The sequence below is a fragment of the Lineus longissimus genome, chromosome 9 (genome assembly GCF_910592395.1).
Source record: "Lineus longissimus chromosome 9, tnLinLong1.2, whole genome shotgun sequence".
Lineage (NCBI taxonomy): Eukaryota > Metazoa > Nemertea > Pilidiophora > Heteronemertea > Lineidae > Lineus > Lineus longissimus.
In genome coordinates this window covers 19,400,039-19,422,457 of record NC_088316.1, presented here as the reverse complement: position 1 = coordinate 19,422,457, position 22,419 = coordinate 19,400,039, and the positions used below count along the sequence as shown (strand labels likewise).

The window sequence follows — 22,419 nt, the reverse complement described above, 5'->3', positions numbered from 1 at the left end:
ATGCGCCGAAACTGAAAAATCCCCGGATGTGGGAAATATTTTGGTGCCAATTTCGAACTTTCGTTTTATTTACTTCCACAAAAGTAGCTTTTTTATCATAATCAAAAGTAATTCTGGCCTAAAATATGGCTGACTCAACAATTAAAGACTCTAAGAACCTTTCGAAAACATTCACAGAATTGGAATCGGACGATTTCAGCCTTGAAACGCCGTCTGAACCGACAGATTTTTCAATATCGCCAGATGTCAGTGAAGTCCATGAAAAAAAGAAATCTGGTCGAATCACCCGTCAACTACTTGAAAGGAAACAGCTAGCCCATGATGTACAGCTTTTAAAGATTGAGCAATCCCAAAAGACCTTGTTGATTGATAATTTGAAGGTCGAGCATATGCAGAAGATGGAGGAGATGGAAGAGAAATTGACTGATGCTTTGCACCAGAAACAACTTTTGCAAGCGAGGTGATTTCACGTCATAGTTCTCAAGAATTCCACCAATTGCTGTGATTTTATCGGTCTAAATCCTTGGCTTCATTAACCATAGTTTAAATTGACATGTCCACTGTTTGTGCTCATTTACAATTTCAGTGTCCATCCCATCCAATCTATAAAGTTCCTAGACCTAGAGCTAGTGTGTAGGTGGATGTGACAAAGCCAGTCAACTGTTAAACAGTTAGCATAAAAGTGTATTCTATTGACTTGAGTCACAAAGTCCTTACATATAGGAAAAATGTCTCTTTATTTCTGTTTTCAGACTAGAAGCACAGATCAACATCCAGAAAGATGAGTCACGGCGCCGTCAAGATTCCATCAGACAGGAGATGGAAACAATCCTTGACAAACAGCGAAAGCTTGAAGTGGCCAATCAGAAGTTGTCGGAGAAAGCTGGCCATGTACGCCAGAGTCTGGCGGGAGATCTTCTCATGGATGAAGATCAGTATTTTGAGATCAGGGATCAAGATGATGCGGATTTGTCTCTCAAGACGTTTGTTTCTGTAGGTATTTTGGAAAATTGTGTTTGTAATTATGACTATGTTTAAGAATATTCTTTCCTGTACTATAACTAAATGATTACAGCTGAAGTTTCTCACTGGTTGTCTCTCATCTTTCAGAAAAAGTTGTACGAGGCTGTGAACCCGTTGAAGGTTGAGAATGAGGCCTTGAGGAGTAAGTACAGACAGATCAACGATGATGTGAGGCAGTTTGGAGAGGAGGTCGACCAGCTTCAGGAGGTAAAGACTTTCTTTTATGAGACACCAAAAAATGTCCTGTAGTGCTGCTCATCACCTGTCACAACTTCTTCTGTATTGTAGTTTAGAACTTTGTGAAGTGTTGGCTACCCATTCATTTGCATTTGGGAGACAAGTTAGATTCAAAAGAGAAATGCGGAGAGTGTGGTGATCTGTTCTTTCTCTCATTGCCCTCATTTCATGTTTGTATGGTTCCTTTTTCAGCAACTGTCTACTGAACGACGGGAACATGGTGAGCTTCAAGTCAAATATCAAAAGCTGGTGCTGGAACTTGCAGACACGAAGGGCTTGGTAAAACATGGCGAATATCGCATTGAAAACTATGACAGGACTAAAAGGTATGCTGCATAGATTTCCGAGCAAGGGGTTCATCACTTTAGGCTATGATTTTAATAATATCAGCCTTTCAAGCATATGATCTAGGACCTTCATATTGAAATTGGGTGTTAGCTTGTTGGATCATAGAGCACCACATTTTGTTTCAGTGAACGTGATGACCTGGACCAGGAACTCCTGGAACTCAAACAGCGATTTGCTTACTTAGACGCATCCAATACATCAACCACAAGAGAACGAGATGACTTGCTGAAAGACCTGGCCACCACCAAACAATCCTTGGCTCTGATGACCCAAGACAAGGACTACCTCAGTAAACAAGTAGACGAGTTACATAACAGGCTTTCCTATAGTGACGAGAGGTTACATAACGTCACTAACGAGTTGGACTTTACTAAGAAGGCCAGAGAGGAGATGTATGAGAAGTACATCAACTCACGGTAGGTCGGTCGTCATACGACTTATTCTGTTTTGGGAAGATTTGCTACTTGTCTTGAGGCCTATACCCAACATTGCATTCAGAGGTAAAGGTGGTTCAACCAGATATACTCTGTTGCTGATTCAATGTTGACGATACCCCTGGACAGCCATTCCTGTGGTATTCTGGGGTAGAGCTTCTTGTGTGTTATCACAAAAAGTCATAGGACATCAGGAACCATCTAGAGCATCGAGCCCAATCTTTCGTCAATCCTCTCATCTTTAAGTTTCTTTCCAGAGAGCAGTACAAGTCTGAGTACGAGTGTAAACTGCAGGAAGAACTTGAGAAGATCCGAGTTCGTACTAATGGTGAGATCGACAGACTCAAGACTGGCACCAGAGAGATGTACGAGAGGGAAAACAGGAATCTTCGAGAAGCCAGGGACCTCGCCTTGTCGGAGAAAGACCGGGCGATTGTGACAGAGAGAGATGCTGTAAATAAACATGACCAGCTTTTGGCTGAGTAAGTTCATGTACATGTAATATTAGTAGACGGAACATTATCAAATCTTGCAAACAAGGTCTTTACTTGCTTGACTTGGAAGATACCTGGGCTGATGTCTTCTGAAACTTCTTAAATGCACCCTGATATAGTTTGGCTGTGACTTACAAAACTCAACTGATTTGGCACAGTTCTCTAAACTTCCTAGTAGTTTTTCCTTAGTTTGAAATCAAGATATTGTCATTATTATGTTTTTCAGTTTTCGTCAACTCCAGATCAGTGGCGACAATAGATCTGCTGAGCTTCAAAACGATTTGAAGATCAAGTCATTTGAGCTGGAGAGAACACAGTTGGTGTATGAGGAAACGGTTCGAAATTTGAAAGAAGTACAACTAGATCATGAGAAAGTTCAACTCAAGTTTGACGTGCTCACAAAAGAATTCTACCACTTACAAAATTCAACTCAGCGTAAAATCACTGAGTTGGAAACTACTTTGACTGAGAAAGCTCAGAAGTTGGAAACATATGAAAAACTGGAACAAGAATTGGATGATGTTGTCATGCAAGCAGCTGAAAGTGAGTGAAACAATGAGTATCATGATGATTGTCTTTTATATGTGATGAACAGTGGTAGCTTCTACACGTACACACTCATCAGTCGTTCCCAACCTATAATAGTTGAGAGTCTCACATTAGGAGTCACATGGCTTTCTGGCGCTGTCATGGAAACTGTTGTAAAAGGCACGGTCACTGATGGGCTTATACAGAAGGGGAGAGGACAGATATTGAATAATGTAGGTCCCCCAATTTCTTTACCACTCACATGGGTAGATTTGGTGATGCTCTTATATACTGAGTCTGGTTCAGTTTGTCAATTAATGTACGTATTTCTTTTTCTTCCAGTTGAAAATGAAGATGATGCTGAACGCGTCCTGTTTTCCTACGGTTATGGCGCTAATGTACCGAGCACTGCCAAGCGAAGGTTGAAACAGAGGTAAGAGGAGTACTCTAAGGCCTGCTGTCTCTTTCTGTTGATCTTGGTGGGATTGATAACCACACAGTATGATTTTCTTGACGTTGGGTGATCAGTTTTTAATTTGGGCATACACTTCATGCCCAAGATGAGATAAGCACAACCCTGCAAAGGATGTTCGTCACAAAATCCATTGTAAGGATGTGTTTGAAATGGCAGAGTGTAAGTATATCTGAAGAATTGAATTGTACAGGAGCCAGTGCATGCCTGCAGTGCAGCAGTTGCCTGCGTGTTGGTCTGAAATATCTTACTTGTTCTTTCATCTTCAGTGTACAGCTTGCACGGCGAGTCCTCCAGCTGGAGCGAGCCAACACATCGCTCAGGAACGAAATTGAGAGAGAGAAGACTAAGACAAGACAGCTAGGTGATGAGTTGAAGAACACCAACAACATCCTTGATCAAGCTCAGCAGCCTTATAACTACCTGATAGAGAGCATCAGAGTCAGGGACACTCAAGTCCAGCAACAGAAGAAGCACATTGACACGCTGGAGGAGGATGTCAGGTGAGCCATAACTCGGCTTTAGGTTTAGGTGAAAAAGTGTTAAAGAAGAATTATAAAAATAAGCTGTTTGAAACTGTCACAATTGGAAGCTGAATATGCACACACACAGTCCATTTGAAAAGGCTCGTTTGACCTCGTTCTATTCTAATGCTTCTTTTACCTGTTGTAGGCATCTTGATAAAGACAAGGCCGAGTCCATGAGAGTTAGGAACCAGATGGCAGCTGACTTGGAACGACTCCTCAACCAACGGGAGGAGATGACACTCATGAAGCAGATAGTCCTCAACATGAGCGATCGGCGCGAACAACCATCACGAGGACCGAGAACACCGCGTACAAAACCTGCCCATAGCACATTTGATCGTCCAGAGGAGAATGTGCAGAAACCCGGGGCGCATATCTTTGTAAGTACTTGTCGTTGAAATGTGGGCTTGCTGATTTAACAGCCTCGACAAAGACATATGCTGACAAAATGGAGGCAAAATTCTTGTATTTCATGAAAAGAAATGATTTTTCATGACATCTTCTAAAGAGTATTGTCACTGTAGGGGTTCTATTCTCCCTTTCAGATAAATAACGAGCAACCGAACTGGTACAAGAAACTTCAACAAAAGACTGAAACACCCAAGTATGCAAAAGTTTATGGCGTCTCATCATAATGAATGGACTTGTGTGAGCCACGCCCAATTGATCGAAGAGGGAAAAGCGATATCAGTTTCTGATCTACATATTGAACCTTTTATCATACATACATACATAACTGTAAATTTTTATTGTACTAAAAGATTTAGAGATTTTAGGTCTGTAATTTAGATTTTAGAGATGGGCTGAGAACCCAGGTTAGAATAATTTTCTGACCGTTAGTAGCAGACAACAATGCTCTCCTACCAGTAACAAAACCTAAGTATTGTAACATTTAACTTGTAAGTTATGGGCTGTGTAGAAATGTTATCGCAAAGGTCGAGCAGGTTTAAAACTCAGTGCATGGGTTCTGAAGACAGTTTTGTCAGGAAGATCCATGTGGGGACGTGGTGTTAGGGTAGGTGCTGGACATGTTTTTATTTTTAGATTGAACTTGATTTTAATAGTGAGTAAACTTCTGATGATGCCCACTCTTGACACTCATACTGGAATATTTCTGCAGTTCTTGGATGTTTAATAGATTAATAGATGGAGTAGATGCTGGTCATCCTCTGATCAGATTGATGTACATGTAAATATTTCTTAAGAGATATAAACATTTGTATCTTCTCATTTGTTATTGTTCAAATTATTAAATCAATTTAGTATTCTTCAATTTGCTTGCTGGATTGATGACGGTCTCATGTTCTTGATCCCGACTGGTGAAAGTCAATTCACCATCTCGCCGCCTTGGATTAAACTCCAGTGATGAGGCCTAGGAGACAAGATTGTCACAGTCTTTCATCAATCTAAGCTGTTCATCCAGTAAGTTCCCGGGGGTAGGTTGTCCTCCGACAGGCCGTCTTCGAGACACCTTGAATAGAGAGCTCCTTGACGGTTCAGCGCTGAAAGTGTTTGACTGTGGATCGGCTGGTCACGGGTTCGACTCCCAGTGAATCTGCCGCACTTTTCTCTTTTTTTCTTCTTCCTTATCTTGTTATCTCATCAACCATATACTGATGTCAACATTTTCATTAGTATCATTATCATACCCCGCATCCAAACTTATCAAACTGCAGCACATACTGATTCCGGGCGTTCGAGTACTACCGACGATGGATCGAATCGGCTGCTGGTATTTTCGAGGATACATTGGAATTAGGGTATCCTGAGCTTCAGACCTTTTATGCTTCTTAATTCGTCATATCGAGAGGCGGAGGATATTGTAAACCACTGGTGCCTAGATGGTTAAAGGGGTACGCCGGTCGTTGACGTATATTTACTGTTTGGTCCAATCATATCTAGTTCTGGGTCGTGTGAAGACAAGTCTCAAATGGTCTGTGAGAGGTGTCTAAATGAACTCTTTGCGACCTCGATGTCAATCGTCAGAGATAACGCCCTCGTGGGAACAGGTTATGAAATTCGGCACGCGGCGACTTGTCGTAGTAGCGGACAATTCCAGCGATTTTTGCAAAGCGACAAATCGCGTCAGTGGGTTCTCTTCATCCAGTGCATCACTGAGACAGGGAGAGGGATGTCACACAAACACAATATACTGGTATATATTTCATTGCAGTTCTTTTCTGTTACATTATTTCACCAATTAGCAGGCTCCACAAGATTTCTTACAGTTTTGAACAATGTGCGGACTCGATTCGCAATTTCCTGCTTTCGCCCAAGCAGGGCAGTTGTACTCCTGGTCAGCACAACCTGTCTCGGGTTTGCACAACCCGCAAGACTTTCTGCACTGGACATGTAGCAGGACAGGGTTTAGAGCGCAGTGACCCATGGATGCCCATCCAGGGCAATCAGGCCGTTGGTCGAGGCAAGGTGGCTCGGTGGTTGTTGTGGTCGTGGTTGTGGTTGATGTCGTCGTTGTGGTGGTCGCAGGAGTAGTCGTTGGTAGCTTGCAGCCATTACACGAGAGCGGGCATCTACAAAATAAAGAAAGGAACTTTTGAATAGTTGACTGTAGCTCGATGCGAATAATCCTGATGATTTTGCAGTCCCTGCGGAAACAAATCCCGATTCGTTCACCCAACTCTCGCGCGCTAACCTCATTTTGAAGACAATAATGTATGCAAGATACATTAACAGAGTACATAGGTTTGCCATATCTCTTTTCAGTACCGAGGACTTGTCACAGACAAGAATATTTGTGATTACTGCGCTAATTCAATGAGTTTCTCTAATATTCCTGGTGATGGTCATGTTTGCATTTCACCCTCAGGCTCTACCTTCTCATGTTGTCCCCCGCCAGGCAATCCCCATTCGCTACAAGATGAGGACAACTCCTGCTCTCATCACGGCAAGTTGGCTCGTCAGTACTGTATGGAGGATGGATTGTGCCCGTCGGGATAGTAGGATGTGACACTTCACGCTTGCAAAACCCGCAGGTGAAGGCACAATTTGTCTTCTTGTGGTCTCCTCCACATCCGTTAAATCGCTTTGCTCCTGCGCAGCCGTAAATTGCATCGGCACAGCTATAATTCGGATTCTTGTAGAAGGGGAGTTGGACATCTAAAAGAAATATTCAAGACCTTACTTCCTTACCGTACAGTATATGAACTAGTAAGAGCCAAACGGCTCATCGTTGAAGCCCAATCTCGCGCATTGACCTAATAACCGGTAAATAGACAGCAGTTCTCAAAAAAGTTTTAAGAAAAGTAATTTTTCAGTTTAAAATCCGTATCCCTAGATGAGCCTAGTGATACATGGAATACGGAAAAGTTGTTCACTCTTAGAAGTTGTGAGGAAGGACATTTTGGCGTTGCGCCTAAAGATCGTACCTTGATAGACCATGAGCTCGCACACCGTCAGTATCTCCCTGTCCCCGCCCTTGATTTGAATACTGACGTATTTCCCAGAGAGCGGATTGTCACATCGGATGATAACCATTCCATACCGACCGCCCGGTACACCTGAAGAGGACGAACAATGGATTAGAAGCAACAGGTAATAGATATGCATGCAATTTGTTAGTTATCATAATTTCAGAGGATGTTCATGATTGAATGAATGCCTTACCAAGCTGTGCTGAAGAACAAAGAGTGTAGGCTTACCTCCTTTATGAAAATGACACAGTGGATTCTTCTGGAATTTCTCATTATCTCCGACCCTGATTTCAAAATCGTGCAGCCTATCAGCGCAGCAGTCCTCCCTGTTGTAGACATGGATGGTTGTGATGGTGGTGCCGCGGTGTTCCTTTGGTAAGGTTATCATCAGCCAGGGATCTTTCTCGGGTTGCGTCCGGGTGCAGCTACCAAAAACAGCTAAAAGGGCAAGATACGTTTAGCAGGAATGATCTTGTTCGACGCGAGATGCACGTGACTCGGGATATCCCGGGGACTGTCCTCGGATATATTTGCTGTGTCATAGGCATAAGTCTGCTCCTTCGAGTGATATTCGTCGCAAGCTACAGCATATTTCATGTGATATCAAACGAAAGTCTCTCGTGTTTGGTTCCTTACGCCATGATCAGATAGTGCAGCTCGCACTGCACTGTAGTGGCAAAGCGACAGAGACAGCCTGTCCTTGGCGGTCGCTATTGCAGGACACGCTTGTCCGCGTCATCACAACACGACGCCCTTGTGCTTTCTCTTGGTAGGCAGGTTACTTACGGTTGGGATCCAGATGTGGTACTCCTGTGATACTCCCATCCACCGCCTTCCAAGCTCCCCAAGCTACCTCACTGTGGTAGGTACTGCTCTGCTCAGCGCTCGACCTCCACGCCACATTATTTAGGAACTTAGGCCGACTGAGAGAGGGAAGACTGGGGGTGGACTCACGCAGGAGGCAATTCGTTAACTTGGCCTTTGTCCTGGGAAAGAGAACAACCTTTGTCTTCATTGGACCTGTGAGCACCAACAGTGTCTGACGCAAAGAGTTAAGTTGTAAACTCTGTATGATGGAATCCATACTCATCACCCCGATGTCCTCCTTTCTCTATGCTATTGGGATTGTAGGTAAGTGAGTACCAAGATTGTAGGTAAGTGAGTACCAAGTTTCTCTGTTTCCAAATCGCAAACTGATCAAGACTCTCGCGACATTATGGTAATACTGTTATACACCAGTCGTAAAACGTACACTCGGCCTTTTTACTAAACGAGAACGTTTCTCGGCCACCCAAGTGGACTGCTTACTGGAGAAACTGTTCCAGCATCTGAACACTGCAAGTGGACCAATCCCTGTCTTCATAGAGCCCCTCTCTCATCATGCCAGTGTAACAGACGTCCGAGTAGGGTTTTACGTAGTCATCCATAGGACCAAGTCTGGAGAGAAAAGACCGAGATACACCAAGCTGTGGTGAGAGTAAGATAATATTATCCTGCCGAGGGCACTGTTAGGCATACAACCATGGTGAAAGCGGCAAAACATTATTTGTGTATCAGATGAGTAAAATGACGGGACCTGTGTGGAGAAGGAGGAGGTCATTAGTGTTATGTTAGCATATTGAGGTATGAACAGTCTGTGAAGAGTCTTGCCCCTGTTTGTTTCACCTCAATGGGAGCCAGTTTATTGATAGCGAGGCTGCTTTCTGCTGAAGTCCAGGATCTATCTCGAATCTGAGATCTGTACCACTGCATTTCTCTCTGTAGACCGGGGGCGGCCCGCCCGCGAATTTTTTTCCTGAACCTTTCGGGCACTACAGTGTACATTTGTACAGGGACTTTCAGCCAATCAGATTTCGACAAATAGTTGACGTCAGAAGTCTTAGAAACTTCAGAGCAGTTGGTAGAGCGCTCGTCTGAAATGGCAGAATACGATGTTCGATCCAAAGGGCGCATGTTCGAATCCGGTTGTGGACAACATTTTCTTTTTCTTTTTTCGCGGCCAACCCAACTACAGGAGGTGTCAGCTCATTTCGTCAGCCTCGGCTGAAAGCCTTTCTAACTTACACGTGTGCTCCCTCATGTGCGATGGAACGGGCCATCAAGCTCTGATGGTTGTTAACCAAAATGCCAGCGCAATGATAATTGATATTGCCGCACGCAGTCCCAGGATACGCTAAAAATAAACATCAAGAAAATTAGTTATAGTGATGCAGATTGACGTAAACATACGTTAGCCGTTGGTATTAGACGAAAGAGTTCGAACTCGTAGAACAAGTTTTGCAGGCAAGTTGATAATGCAAAGATGGAAGAAGGCAACTATTCGTAGATACACGGGTGGGTAAGACCAATTTGATATTCTTGAAAGATTGAGATTCGTCGACTTAATTTGAGAAACAGAAAGATTTAAACACTTTTATTGGTATTTCTCTTACCCAGTCCACCGATTCCCCCAAGAATGGATTTGTCACTGGAAGGAAAAATACGAATTAAGAAGGAGCGACGAAATATCACGCTGAGCTTGAGGACATTTCACTCCGCACTTACCAACTGACCCTGGTCATCGAGGGTGGCGAAATATCGACTGCGATATACGTAAGATTGATTAAATTAGTTGCATATCTATCAATTTACATTGTATGTCTTTATTATGATAGAATAACGTCAAGGACATGTCATGGCGGACGTTTTGGATGTAAGCCTTTCTTAGGAAAGACGATAACGTTGGAGAGGAGGTTGTTGCTTACCCAGTAAGTAGGAATGTACCATCCCAGTTAGCAGAGTCGCTGAAAGTCTTCCCCTGCCATCCGCATGCCTTGGCTAACTTAAAATGAGAAATGATTTGAGGAACAAACATCTCCCCGCCCAATATACTTCCAACGACCAGAAGGAATGCTTTATAGCAGGGGGAGTGGCTAAGCTGGATGGGAACAGCTCTCCGCACATCCCTGGGTCAATGCTATTATCCTCTTTATTACAATGTAGTAGTGACTGGATATACCGAGCTGTAAAGGCAGTGAATAAGAGACAGAACAAATCACCGCCTCCCCAAACAGAGAAGCAAACCTATCATCAACATAAGAGAACGAACTCAGTATGGTTTCTCACACAGGAGAATCTCGTTCTGTTCTGTCCAATCGGCCATTTGGTCCGTGGTAAGGGTGTCAATCAGCTCTGGTAGGGTGGAGGTGCCACACTACCTGGAGTTCACACAGAGAAGATCATCCACCAAACCTGACAACTTACATCGGTCTTTCCCTGCACGGGAATGTCGTACTGTATAATGATCACCTTCTGTAGAGTCAACCACACCTGGTACCCGAGGGTTGGGTGCAGGTACCACAACTGCACCTGCAGGTAGAAAGATAACGACAACTAGTTTGAGATAACTTTGGGTAAGTGTTATCCACAGCAGCTGTTTCCGAGGCAGCCAGTTTCCTGTCGTAAGATCATAGCCCCTAAAACGCCCGTGAAGACTTCCCACTGTCTCCGCTGCGCGCAGACCACACCTTATATGCCGAGACCGATCTGGTGACGGATAGGGCAGCTCAAAACCAATGAAACGAATGTGTCACTGATGAAAGGAATCTATTTCTTTATACAATGTGTGTCGACGTCTCTATCGGATATCTTTAACTTTAACTGGCTATGCCAAGTTTGTCGTAGAAAAGGAGGTTATACTTACCGCATTGAATAGATCTGTGACGTATCGTGGTAGTTCGTCATACTCGATGTAAAGAACGCTGTGTAGTTCATCAGTATAACTCTGTCGTAAAAGACAACCAGGTGGTATATGAACAGAGATTGTTGAAAAAGAAGATTAGAACGTCTTTACCGAAAATTGCTTGAAGATGTACATGAGAGCTTTCTGTACGACACTGGAGTAAAGCATTTAAAATGAACAGCATCTGTAGAGTACTGCAGGCAACGAAATAAATATTTTTGTATCTTTATTGCGTACATTTTTGTAGCGCATTGAATTCGGACATTTTCCGCTCTTTACGGTTTATTTCTTGACCAATATGGAGGAAATATTTGAAATATCGGAGCGCTAACCCTGTCGATAACGACTCCAGTTTCGAAGAAGATGGCCCTTCCGTCAGGCCTCAGCAGCGGCTGGTGTAGGATCTCCTCGGCTATGGCTGATCGCTTTGAACGGCTACGACCTTCTGAAGTAGAAATAAACACAGGTTAATGCAGAATGTTCAAATCAAAAAGTCAAGTGTGTCATCTCTGAGGGGGTTTTGGTAGATAGGCGAGATCAAGGAGCGAACACAAAGCTCGCAGATCGAGGGATCCAGGTTGGCTTGCAGTTTTGACCTAAGTTGAAGGTTATTGTATTCAAGTTTAGAACTCGAATATATACAGGTATTTCTATGGCACTGAATTGGTATTCTAAAATACCTTGGTACCGTAAAGTCAACTTTTAAATGGAAAATGCATAAGCCTCGTTCTGAGAGTGGAGTGTTTTGGACACGCAACCAAGATGCTCTACCAAAGTTCCCTCGGGTTGCACTAAAATGTGGAAACCATGCACACAGCTCACTTCAGATGTTTGAGGCTCTCAAAACACTGCTTCAAACACAAATCAGCCAAGGAAGCATCAACCACCCTAAGTTTTTTAATGAGCACTACACACATTTGCTGAGAAAAACGCTCCAAATAGCCCATTTGCGCGGATTTTAGCATCACTTGAGCGAGCCGATCCGGACTTCCTGTACGCGCTGCCGTAACATAATGTAAACAACGGCGCTACCGGCGCTCCGGGCAGGCGATGGATGGAATTTGCCAAATTCGCACATATTCAAGTTATTTCGTGGCCTATCTTTTTAAGTTTGAGGTATTTTAGAATAGAAATTGAACCCTCGGCTTCGGACCTTGGTTGAGTTACCAAGACACTCTCGGGTGGAGCTAAAATTGTCGAGAGTGTCTTGGTAACTCAACCAAGGTCCTCCGCCTCGGGTTCAATTCCTTAAGTATAGGATCTGATGTCTCGATATGTCTAAAACCTAACAATCAGAGGGCCCACTTCTTGTCAAACAAAGTTCAAACAAGACGGTCAATACACACCGGCTATCGTTGAGTTAATGTGTCGTATCAGCATCTCGATTGGGTCTTCGTCTGTCGCCCTCTTTCTTCCCTTGCGTATCACTGGGTTTATCATGTAATCATTCAGGTTTGTGATAAGCGTCCCTGTCACCTGAAACATGGAGTTGCGTAAAGCAGACGGTGATAGTTGATGAGTAAAAAGAAGAGAACGCGTATGGAGAAGGGGACGCATGTAAATGTATTCTGGATGTATCATCAAGACTGAAAACTGCTCCGACTGAAATTTTCTAAAATGACCTGATTTTCTAAGTTTTTTAAGCTGTGGGGAGCATCCGCGAGAACTTGTGTATAAAGTCAATTCGGCCTGTTTCGGACAATCAGGACCATTTTATAGGAACCATTTCGGGCAATGACCAGTGGTCCGGAATGACTGGATGTAAATTCAATTGCGAGTTTTACGCCTCCCTACCTTTCCATTACAAGTGGACACTGCTGCTGAGCCTGCTTCATTCTCGCCAGCCTCCACTGTGCCGATATAGAAGCAATCCGCCGGGCGAGCAAGGGTATCCATGACGCCACCTTTGTATGGTTCCCTGATCTCAAATGCCATATCCTTCCCATATAACATGGTATTCTTCTGTAGAGATATGGTCCAATCCTTGCCAAACGCGGTCAAGGTGAGCCGCTTGTTGGCGCTGTCGCCGGGATTGTGATCGGTCAATATGGGTGTTTCTTTCTTGAAAGATTCTTAAATCATGAAAACAAATACATATACATGTAGGCCCTAATGAGATGGCCTGCACGGCCAATGATGTTTTACCGCTAAATCCCGCAATCAAAAATTTCTCACCATGCCGCTCTGCCAGATATAATTTCAGGAAACATCTTTGCAGCGGCAAGATCAAGTGCTGCCAGCTGGTGTTTTTGTGAAGAACGAAGCCTCCTCAGTTTCAGTTTACGCTGGGGATTTCCCACGATTGTTTGAATAGGGTTTTCAGTACAGAATTTTACATGGAACAATCCTGTGGATGGCTGACGTATATATACGTCTTACGGCAGAGCGGTTCAGATAGAGTTTGCGTATATATACGTCTTACAGCATTAAGTGGTTAATGTAGAAAGAAGCAATTTGATATTTAAATCGGATGATATTGTTCTTTTTGACTTACCTGCATTACTTGCAGGCCCTGGAACACAAAAACAGATCAAGACTACTGGTACAAAGAATACTTCATTCTTTCTGATAGACGTATTTCATTAGAGGCCTACCATGAAGAAAAACAGAATAAAGCAATCTTCGAATGGGATTCGATACAACCTTCTCTTTGAAGTTCTGGCCGACGTATTGAATCGAACTTGAAAACGTGATGGTGATACCCTGATTGGCATCATGCATGCATTTTTAGATTTCTAGTCCCAAACCATCAATTGAACATTTCCGTGAAATTCATCAAAATAATTGTGTGGCTTAAGGAATTGATCAGTACCGAACTGGAGGTATTGGATATTCACCAAAACCGCCAGGGTGGAGCTTTAATGCAGACCAAAACCGAGGGAGAGCCAAGGTTTTGGCCAACATTCTAGCTCCACTCTAGCCACCAAATATGACATTGTTTGAGATATAAACGAACTTACAATCTGCGGTTGAGGATTTGACAAATTGAACTTTCACAGAAGTCTCCCTCTGAAAGAGAGTTGAAATTATGCTGCATTATCACAATAGGCATGTGAATGAACATTACCAAAAATAGAAGTTACAATATACGTCAAAGTTGTCCATCGCATTTTAAACGGATGAAATGGTGCAAATAAATGTCAATAAATTTCCTTACCTTTTGGAAAGTCTTGGGCTGTCCATAATGCAGACAAACAAGGCCAACTGTAAGAACAGTCAGAATCCGTGGTGTCATGATGAGTCTTAAGATCGCGGCATCGAGAGAATGGCTCCAAAGAAGGCACCAAGTATACTTATATGTTGATAATTGTGCCAGTTATTATGCTACGACATGAAACCATACGTTAGTGACTCCTTAGTTCTCACCCATTTATCAATATTTTCCCACCTTTCAAAATTTTTGTTTGATAAATGTCTGAAACGTGCTTTTTCAAACTGATTTCAATTGTGACTTTTTAAATTGATTTTTTTCCTTTGCCTTGAGTTGCAGCTTACAACATGCCACACTGTTAGGGCCTGACACCCGCAACCAGCTGATAAAACAATGCATGACTGCGTTTACATTGAAAGAAAAAACTACAACGTTGGAAATGATGAGTTCGTGGTCATTTATGACAAAGAAAGTATACACTTGTAGAGATGGAAGATGGTTTTAGTCACAGGCTCAAGAACAGAAATTAGTAGGAAGCCTTTTCCGACATCTCAACGATTTCACCAGAGGTGAGCCAAACACTCAGAGTGACCTTATTGAGTGAGTTAATTAGTATTCACATTGAGGGGTATAACAGGATGACCCAGAGGGACAATAGAGGCAATAAAAAATCGAAGACAGAAAAGTAACAAACTGTGGAATTTGTTGCGGAAGTTGTTGTATTATCAAAGAAGTACAGTTGGTTGTACAGAGATGTACTGAAACTTGCCAATGTGGATATCTATCACAGTGATTGAGTAACCCACCAATGTTAGAGTTATCACGCAAAGGATGTGCTTCCCACCAGGAGCAGAAAATCATGTTATGAAAGATTCTGCCTTATTCAATAGCAAGTTACACCTTGCAACCATTACGCTTGTATTTGCTTGCCTTTGAATCCGGCAATACAATAAGATGCATAAGCTAAAGTTGTTTGGGTTCGGTGCGATAACTCTCAAAGAAGTGTCAGAGTCTCATTGCAAATAGGATAGGTGGTGTTTCCTAATATGACGCTATTATTATTTACAGGAAACACTGTAGAATTCCAGGTTATATTCCAAAGCACACATAGCTGATGGAGCGAACTGTCCATCGGGGTAGACACCACAAACACAAACCGACAAAATAGGCCAAGTCCTAGTATCATAAGCATGGCCAAGAGAGTCAAACCACGCCTGCAAAGCAGTTCCTCTGATGTGAGCTTTTCTGTGTATTCTTCATCTAACTGTGCGATATCTATCTGGCTGCAGCTATATTGACCGCAGTATTTCTTCTGTCGCAGGGCCGGGCCCGTCCGAGACGAAAACGAGATAGCGCTCCGTTTTCTCCGCTTTTTCACCATCAGACCTGGAGTGACAAGTCAGAAAGAATTAGTAACACATTGCTTTGTGACCTTAAATAGGTCCACTGAGGTGTTTTCTGATGAGTTACCTGATCAACAATGAAAGAAAACTTCGATCTAGCAAAAAATATTGATAGCCTAATCTAATGCCACCCTATATATAATTTGCTAGAAAATGCCCATGAACTCACCCACGGTCTCGTCATTGTCGAGATCTGTCTCCACCTCGGATGAAATAGATGATTCGAAGGAAGTGGAGGACTCGACAAGTTTGTCATCATCGTAGAGGAAGTCAGTCATTCCTGCACGAATCTGAGCCTGAAATGTCAGAGCAATATATACAATTGATATTTTCCAAAGAGTTCAAATGGATAAAATGGATATTTGTATTCGAAAAACTACATTATAACCAATTTGATTGCCGACCTATTCGACAGACGTCCATAGAATGCAGGCCAATGGCGGACGTTGGACGGGTTAGGATTGTGGTAAGAGAGCAACATACCTGATTCGCCTCCTCCTCCCAGTCCGTCCTTAGAACAGTCGTGATGTAGATGACATTTTCAACACATTTTCCAGCGACAATACCCCACCAGAATCCTGGAAAAGAATGGAAGGCAGTGTCGTATCTGTTTAAACAACTGTGCATTACCGTTGATTCAACACTGAAACCATACCTTGACAATCATTTACCATTCATTATACAACCCCAATTTGATTTCTTGTCACCGCCGTTGTCCTCATCTCACTACAGAGAAACAGTGGCGCTGGCTGCATCTCCGGCCCTTTTTCCAGTCTCACTGTCCTACGGCTGAGCAACCCATGTTCCATCTGGTTGTGGAAAGCCCTGTCATGCCTCTTTACTTATGGCTCGCCCACTACAGTAGTCCCATCCTCTGTCCAAGAGTCTCCCAACTAACCAAAGCTCGTTCTGGTTCTTGACCTGCATTTGTACTTGCTTAGCCTCTAACCCCGCCAGGGCATCACAATGATTGTGATTTAAAATATCATGGCAGGAGTAAATACGGCAAATACAATCCAGGATGCCTTCCTACAGGTTGTTACCAACGTACCTGCAGTCTGCAAATCTGTCATGAACATGAGTGGTAGACCTACTGGAAGGCCTACACAGTACATCCCGAGGAAGATGATAGCTGCGGCTACGATCTGGCGGCCAGCTCCTCTCAGGATACCAGATGACGTTCCCTGCATCAACAGATATTCTTCATATTTTTATGGATTTACTATTCAAAAGTGAGCTGTGCAATGTAACATTGATTGTTCAAATTCACCTGGGCCACGAGTCAATGTAACTAGCCACTCATAATTCGTAACACTGGTAATGATTTATACTTGTAGGCTTGAAAGAAAGAAAAAAAAACACAAATCTTCTTGAATTACATGTATTCATGGTCATTAATGTGAATGATATTGCTGCGAGCAGCACAATTGCTGATAGACTTACCGAAGTGCCATCGACAAGACTGTATAAAGCAAGAATTGGCATATAACTTGATGCTGTCTCAAGAATAGTCCTGAAACAGAAACAAACAGCACATTCATGGAAAGATACATGCAATCTATTCAAAAAGGCTTTTGCCTTCCTCTGCCAATTTTATTTTGTTGTACTACAGGAACAGGTGTTGGCTCGTGTGACATGACTTTAGTGGCTCATCAATAGTAGAAAATCTTGTAATGACTGTACAGCAACAGCTGCTCAGCACTTTTACCCATGATTATACTTATAATGGCTCAGTCTTAACTAAGTTGTCAACCAACATTCTCAACCAAAAGTTGCTATTACGGCAGCTTGATCATGAACCAACGACGGTGAATCTCCATGAAGCTGTGATAATCCTGGACCAATTGCTTGGTTCACAACAGAAGAGAGGTTAGCCAAGAAGACTCACTCATCGTTGCTGAATATTCTTGGGATGTAATCTTTCAGGACCAGAAGGAGAATGGCAACAACCACGCCAGTCGTCCCTGCAACAAACAAAAATAAATTCAATAGAATTATTGAATGAAATGTGGAAGTGGTGACAAACGCCTCAGTAGTCTGACAGAGTGAAGTCATTCTCATCATAAAGAACGAATTCTTCTAATCTATTTGCCACAAGCTAGAAAAATACCTTCAAAATCTGGCATGAAACTTACAAAAACAGAAATATCCAATGATTGCCGCTCGTTTCGCTTGTCTCGGATTGTTTGCTCCAAGAAGGTGTCCAACTCGGATGTTGCAGGCGATACCTATACCAACTGGAAGCTGGAAATAAGAATGCTATTGTATGTGCTCCACGGATGTGTAATACTTTCCAGTTATGGCGTTCAAAAACTAAAATCTACTATTGCAGAAACGACGTCAAAACAAAGCAACAGAGGGAAAACTCCTTACGAGATAATCTTTAGTGCAGAGTATATCAACCGCCAACAACATTTCTGCCAGTACAGTGATCGTTAGAATTCAACTATCATGCCAAAAGAACAATCTTGCACAAGTACATGCATTTTTCGATAACATTATCGGTGTACTCCTGTACTCTCACTCACCATGTATACAATGGTCTCTATCTGAAAAAGCACGGACTGTGCAGCCAACTGGACCTCTCCTAGTACTCCAGAGAGCAGGGTTCCGACCTCGAAGCCCCACCACTGCAGTGATAACATGAGCATTCCTGAAGCTGCCAGCTTGTTCAGTGCACCCCACTCTTGGAAGCCGTCTACTGACCAACCTAAACGAAAATACATATTTTCATCTTTCCATGTAGTTTTTTAGGTATCATCAGAAAGAAATGATAACTTTAGAGAATTCACTGTCCTTCATCATCTGGGTAAAGTCTGTCTTCTTAGTAGGCCATTGTTGTTCAGCAGCTACCACTGCTGCGGCCAGCAGCACACAGTCGAACGTTTTTTTCAAAGTCCAAGCTGACATTTTGATGTTGAGGGAAGGAGTCCGCTCTACTGATTTGTCTCTGTGTTGATGGATGGTACAAATTTGGTAAGCCTAACGTTACAATACACCAATGCCAGTGAAATTCAAATGCCAAGAACAGCCATATCAGTGTTTTTAAATACGTTCATGGTACGCTTACCACCCCAGGTTTCTTTGTATTTCTTAAAGGCTATCGTGTAGAAGAGAGTAGTGGCGAACATGAAGAAGAAGCCGAGGACTTGAGCGATGGCCGAGCCCCTGGAAAGGAAACCAAAGTAAACTGTGAATATGATGGTAGCTGCGGCTGTGGACATGAATGCTACTTCGGTACCATTCCGAAGCTTATACAGATTTGAAAGGGGAACATTTACAGAGCTGTTTCTGCATCTTCAATGGAATATAACTTTACTCGTACCAATAACATTTCATTCTCTTCTCTTTCTCTCTTCTTTCCTAAACTGATATTACCGGGTATTATGGCTGATTTTTGAAGGTACTGGTACCGTTATCTGATTTTCGGTCCACAATATTTACTCACGTTATGCCAAGTCCTGCCTGGCTGATCAAAAGGTAGTGCATTAAGGCATTCACCAGTGTTCCAGAGGCTCCAGTTAAAATGGTTGGGTAAAGAACGTTCTGAAGATAAGCAAAGAATGTGATAATCTACTGTACAGAACAGTGGAGCCTAGCAACTCGGGGAAATGCAATTCCCAACATTTGATCTGGGTGCAAAGCATGCTATCGGAAGACACAGTTACAATATAACACTGGTCTAGGTGTTTGTGTCCTTACTAACAATCGTTCTGATATTGGAAATCAATTTGGTTAGCTACAGAAAGGGTTAGGCCTCTCGATGTTGTCCCTTGCTTACCTGGTTTCTTAAGTACTTCACCAAAACTTGGTTCAGGAAGAGAAACTGAAATGAAATCCAAGAACATGTAAACGACAAACAACTATGTAGCTACTGGTGCGGTTCCCAACGGTCGGAAATAGGCTCCCGTAGGGCCCTATGGTATGGGGGTTGCCGCCCGGTCTAGAGGCAAGGACGGAGTGTGGTGGAGCTTGAAACTAAGATGGAAATCATTGTTACTTACTAGTAAGCCAGGCATGAAATAAAGGATGTATTCTGCTGCTATTCTGAAAGGGAAAGTAAAGATCTCAATGATTGTCACGTTTCTTTAACACATGTAGTGAAGTATTGCTGAAGACGGTTGTGGATCAGCGACAATCCTGTAATAGATCTGAACCGGATGTACTAGAACACAAAATACGCCATATTTTTCTGAATTGGAATACTTACTTGGCAATTTCTCTCTCCTGACCTACTGCCACCAGTATAGTCTCAGCATTGAGGTGGATGGCCCAACATGGAAACAGGTAGAGTGATATGACATAGATACCTAAAAGAATGGAAAGAAGTTGATTTCCAACATACCAATATCGTTCATCTGTAACGGCGTTGTGGTAGGTTGCAACTGCCAAGGTAAATGACTTACATCAAATGAAATACACCGCCTGTTCAAGTCGTGCGGTTTCCCGAGTGAAGCCCTCGAGTTTTCTATAAGTGTACCAGTATCAGCAAGATTTATGATCGTGCCCACAATCCCCAAAAGATGGCCCGACCCAGTGCTCACCTCTTTGTAAATAAACTCCTACTTTTTTCTTGTTGGGACTTCCGTACGCTTGTGAGAATACTGTGTCGCAAGCTGTAGAGAGGCCAATCCCTATGCAGGTCCCGGTGACGTTGATAAGCTGCGAAGATGATATAAATACACTCGGGTTAAGTCTGATAAATGCAAAGGGAAGGGTCACCTAAATGCCTCAAGGTCGGGAAACTCTATTTGATAATGATGTGTATATGTCTTGAAACCAATGTATTCGCACTTCTTAGCATCTTTTCGTGACTCATGCAGTAGAAACAGTCCAAGTGGTCGCTTTACCAGCCTACTACCAACAGCCAAATTTCCCCCAAAATGAGTTTAAGAGGATTTTGGTTCTGAATTGTTCATATGGACATTACATCAAGCCTACAGTTCTGGTCGGAACAAACTTTCCATGGGAACTGAACAGGAGAACTATAAACATGTATTAAAATCTAACTTACAGTATTTGCTATTGCCACCCCTCCAAGCTCGGTCGGGCCGAGCCAGTTCCCTACAAATGCTATTGAAATTGGCGCCATCAGATTTGAGAACAGTGTGACGATGACCTGCAAGGGTTAACATAAAGCTTGAGATAACTTGAGGCCTAACAAAGACGGCATATACATATACACCTCTGGTGACAAGAATCGCAAATTCAGGCAGGTCACCATGTTATGATATAAAAAACTTAGTACTTGAAAACATAAGTTTTTGACAAAATGTATGTGCGTATATCTGCCTTGATATACCAAGGGAAAGAATCGGATCAGGCTATTAGACGTCAGTGGTGCATGTTCTTTATTTTGACACATCAGGTTCGAGGATCTTTTACTGTTTTTCTATCCTGGCACCAGACCACCTTTTAAAATTGACTCGACTCCACAATTGGCCATCAGCAAACATACTGTCTTACCATGGACCAAGCGAGGTCAAACACCTGCTTGAGTTCCATCTTGAACCAAGAGGGGAAACAGCCACATGTCTTCCGTCCATCACCTTCGATTGCAAGGGAATCTGTTGGAAAAGATCAGAAACAACTTATGCGGCGAGTCAACAACGGCGAATGTATTGGTGCCGTTAACAAGATTCTGTCTCAACAGACGTTCTTAATAGATGGAGTGATAATCTGCAGTAAAGCAATAGTGAGTGAGGCTTTTTGGTTTTATAAACGCTTCATACTATTTGTTGAAATACTTAATTATTCAAGGATCGAATGGCCAACACCTATCAAATCAGCACAGACCAGTCTAGTGAGTTTAGCATGATCTCTCAACTGTCCGACATTCATAGTATAGTTCTCCACCTACCATAATCTATAGTAATCGCGCCATAAGATTCACTCTTCCTAAACTTGTCCTTTTCACCATAGGTTTCCTTTATCTTGTTGGCATAGTTCTGTTCCTCCATGGCGGATTCTTCCCCTGGTTAACTACACAGTAAGCTTTAGTGTGCCTGTAACTGACGAAAGAGAAGCCTGATTCCTTTATTTTTCGCATACGCGTGATGTCTTTTGATTTTCCTCAAAACTCGTTTGAATTCTTTCGTAATCCAGGCTGTAATCCAAACAGTTAGATATAGGGAATCACCATCTCGTACAAGTTAAAACAAAGGTTCCAAAACATTGAAGGCATCTAAGTAAGAAAAAGACAATTGCTAAATCCGGGTAATAACCCACCAACGATATTCAATCACTAACACCGATGGTAAAGTTAAGGGTTATTGGTAATAATCCCCACGAAAGATGTGTTCCAGAGACATGTCACGTTTGTCAAAACGGTTAACACTGTTATACTAATAAGCACAGACGTACGGGTATACTTTCCATTTAGGTCATTAATCTAATGGCCTATCAATGATAAACACAGGTTAAAATTGATAGTCTTCATAATGATCAACTGGACTGATTTAAGTTGATCGAATCGACTAATGACCTTCAGTGACAAGATAATCATGTGGTCTTTAGTGAGATGGCGATTTTTTAAAAGGATTTCACCTTAAGTCATTAATTGGCGACGGCAGAAGAAGCCCAGTCATGCTTGACTTAGCAGATGGTAGCACAACAAACAAACACGACCTCTGACCTATGCGCCATCTTGT

At 42.7% G+C, this 22,419-nt stretch overlaps 3 protein-coding genes across 3 annotated transcripts; 1 reads left to right on the top strand and 2 right to left on the bottom strand.

Moving 5' to 3' along the window:
• The first annotated feature begins 38 nt into the window (after positions 1–38).
• Positions 39–5,291, top strand: LOC135493194 (progesterone-induced-blocking factor 1-like). The gene is made up of 11 exons (XM_064780255.1): positions 39–460; positions 753–993; positions 1,111–1,230; positions 1,453–1,586; positions 1,734–2,024; positions 2,300–2,524; positions 2,763–3,079; positions 3,407–3,497; positions 3,806–4,039; positions 4,209–4,443; positions 4,609–5,291. Exons 1-11 carry the CDS (start codon positions 126–128, stop codon positions 4,696–4,698), a joined length of 2,313 nt encoding a protein of 770 aa, XP_064636325.1. The 5' UTR covers positions 39–125; the 3' UTR covers positions 4,699–5,291.
• A 930-nt stretch (positions 5,292–6,221) lies between these two features.
• Positions 6,222–14,463, bottom strand: LOC135493402 (A disintegrin and metalloproteinase with thrombospondin motifs 19-like). Its single transcript, XM_064780730.1, has 17 exons — positions 14,373–14,463; positions 14,176–14,224; positions 13,710–13,727; positions 13,010–13,287; positions 12,562–12,691; positions 11,548–11,660; positions 11,177–11,257; positions 10,738–10,842; positions 10,239–10,315; positions 9,927–9,961; positions 9,559–9,667; positions 8,803–8,931; positions 8,281–8,480; positions 7,723–7,932; positions 7,450–7,581; positions 6,898–7,180; positions 6,222–6,594 (listed from the first exon to the last, which is right to left on the bottom strand). The coding sequence occupies exons 1-17, from the start codon at positions 14,448–14,450 to the stop codon at positions 6,264–6,266; spliced, it is 2,358 nt and encodes a 785-aa protein (XP_064636800.1). The 5' UTR covers positions 14,451–14,463; the 3' UTR covers positions 6,222–6,263.
• Positions 14,464–14,862: 399 nt separating this feature from the next.
• Positions 14,863–22,094, bottom strand: LOC135493426 (multidrug and toxin extrusion protein 1-like). Its single transcript, XM_064780768.1, has 17 exons — positions 21,630–22,094; positions 21,236–21,336; positions 20,784–20,888; positions 20,314–20,431; positions 19,980–20,079; positions 19,774–19,816; positions 19,551–19,595; positions 19,218–19,315; positions 18,840–18,937; positions 18,298–18,479; positions 17,905–18,013; positions 17,658–17,733; positions 17,213–17,282; positions 16,821–16,953; positions 16,253–16,347; positions 15,939–16,065; positions 14,863–15,752 (listed from the first exon to the last, which is right to left on the bottom strand). The coding sequence occupies exons 1-17, from the start codon at positions 21,727–21,729 to the stop codon at positions 15,361–15,363; spliced, it is 1,992 nt and encodes a 663-aa protein (XP_064636838.1). The 5' UTR covers positions 21,730–22,094; the 3' UTR covers positions 14,863–15,360.
• Positions 22,095–22,419: the final 325 nt, after the last annotated feature.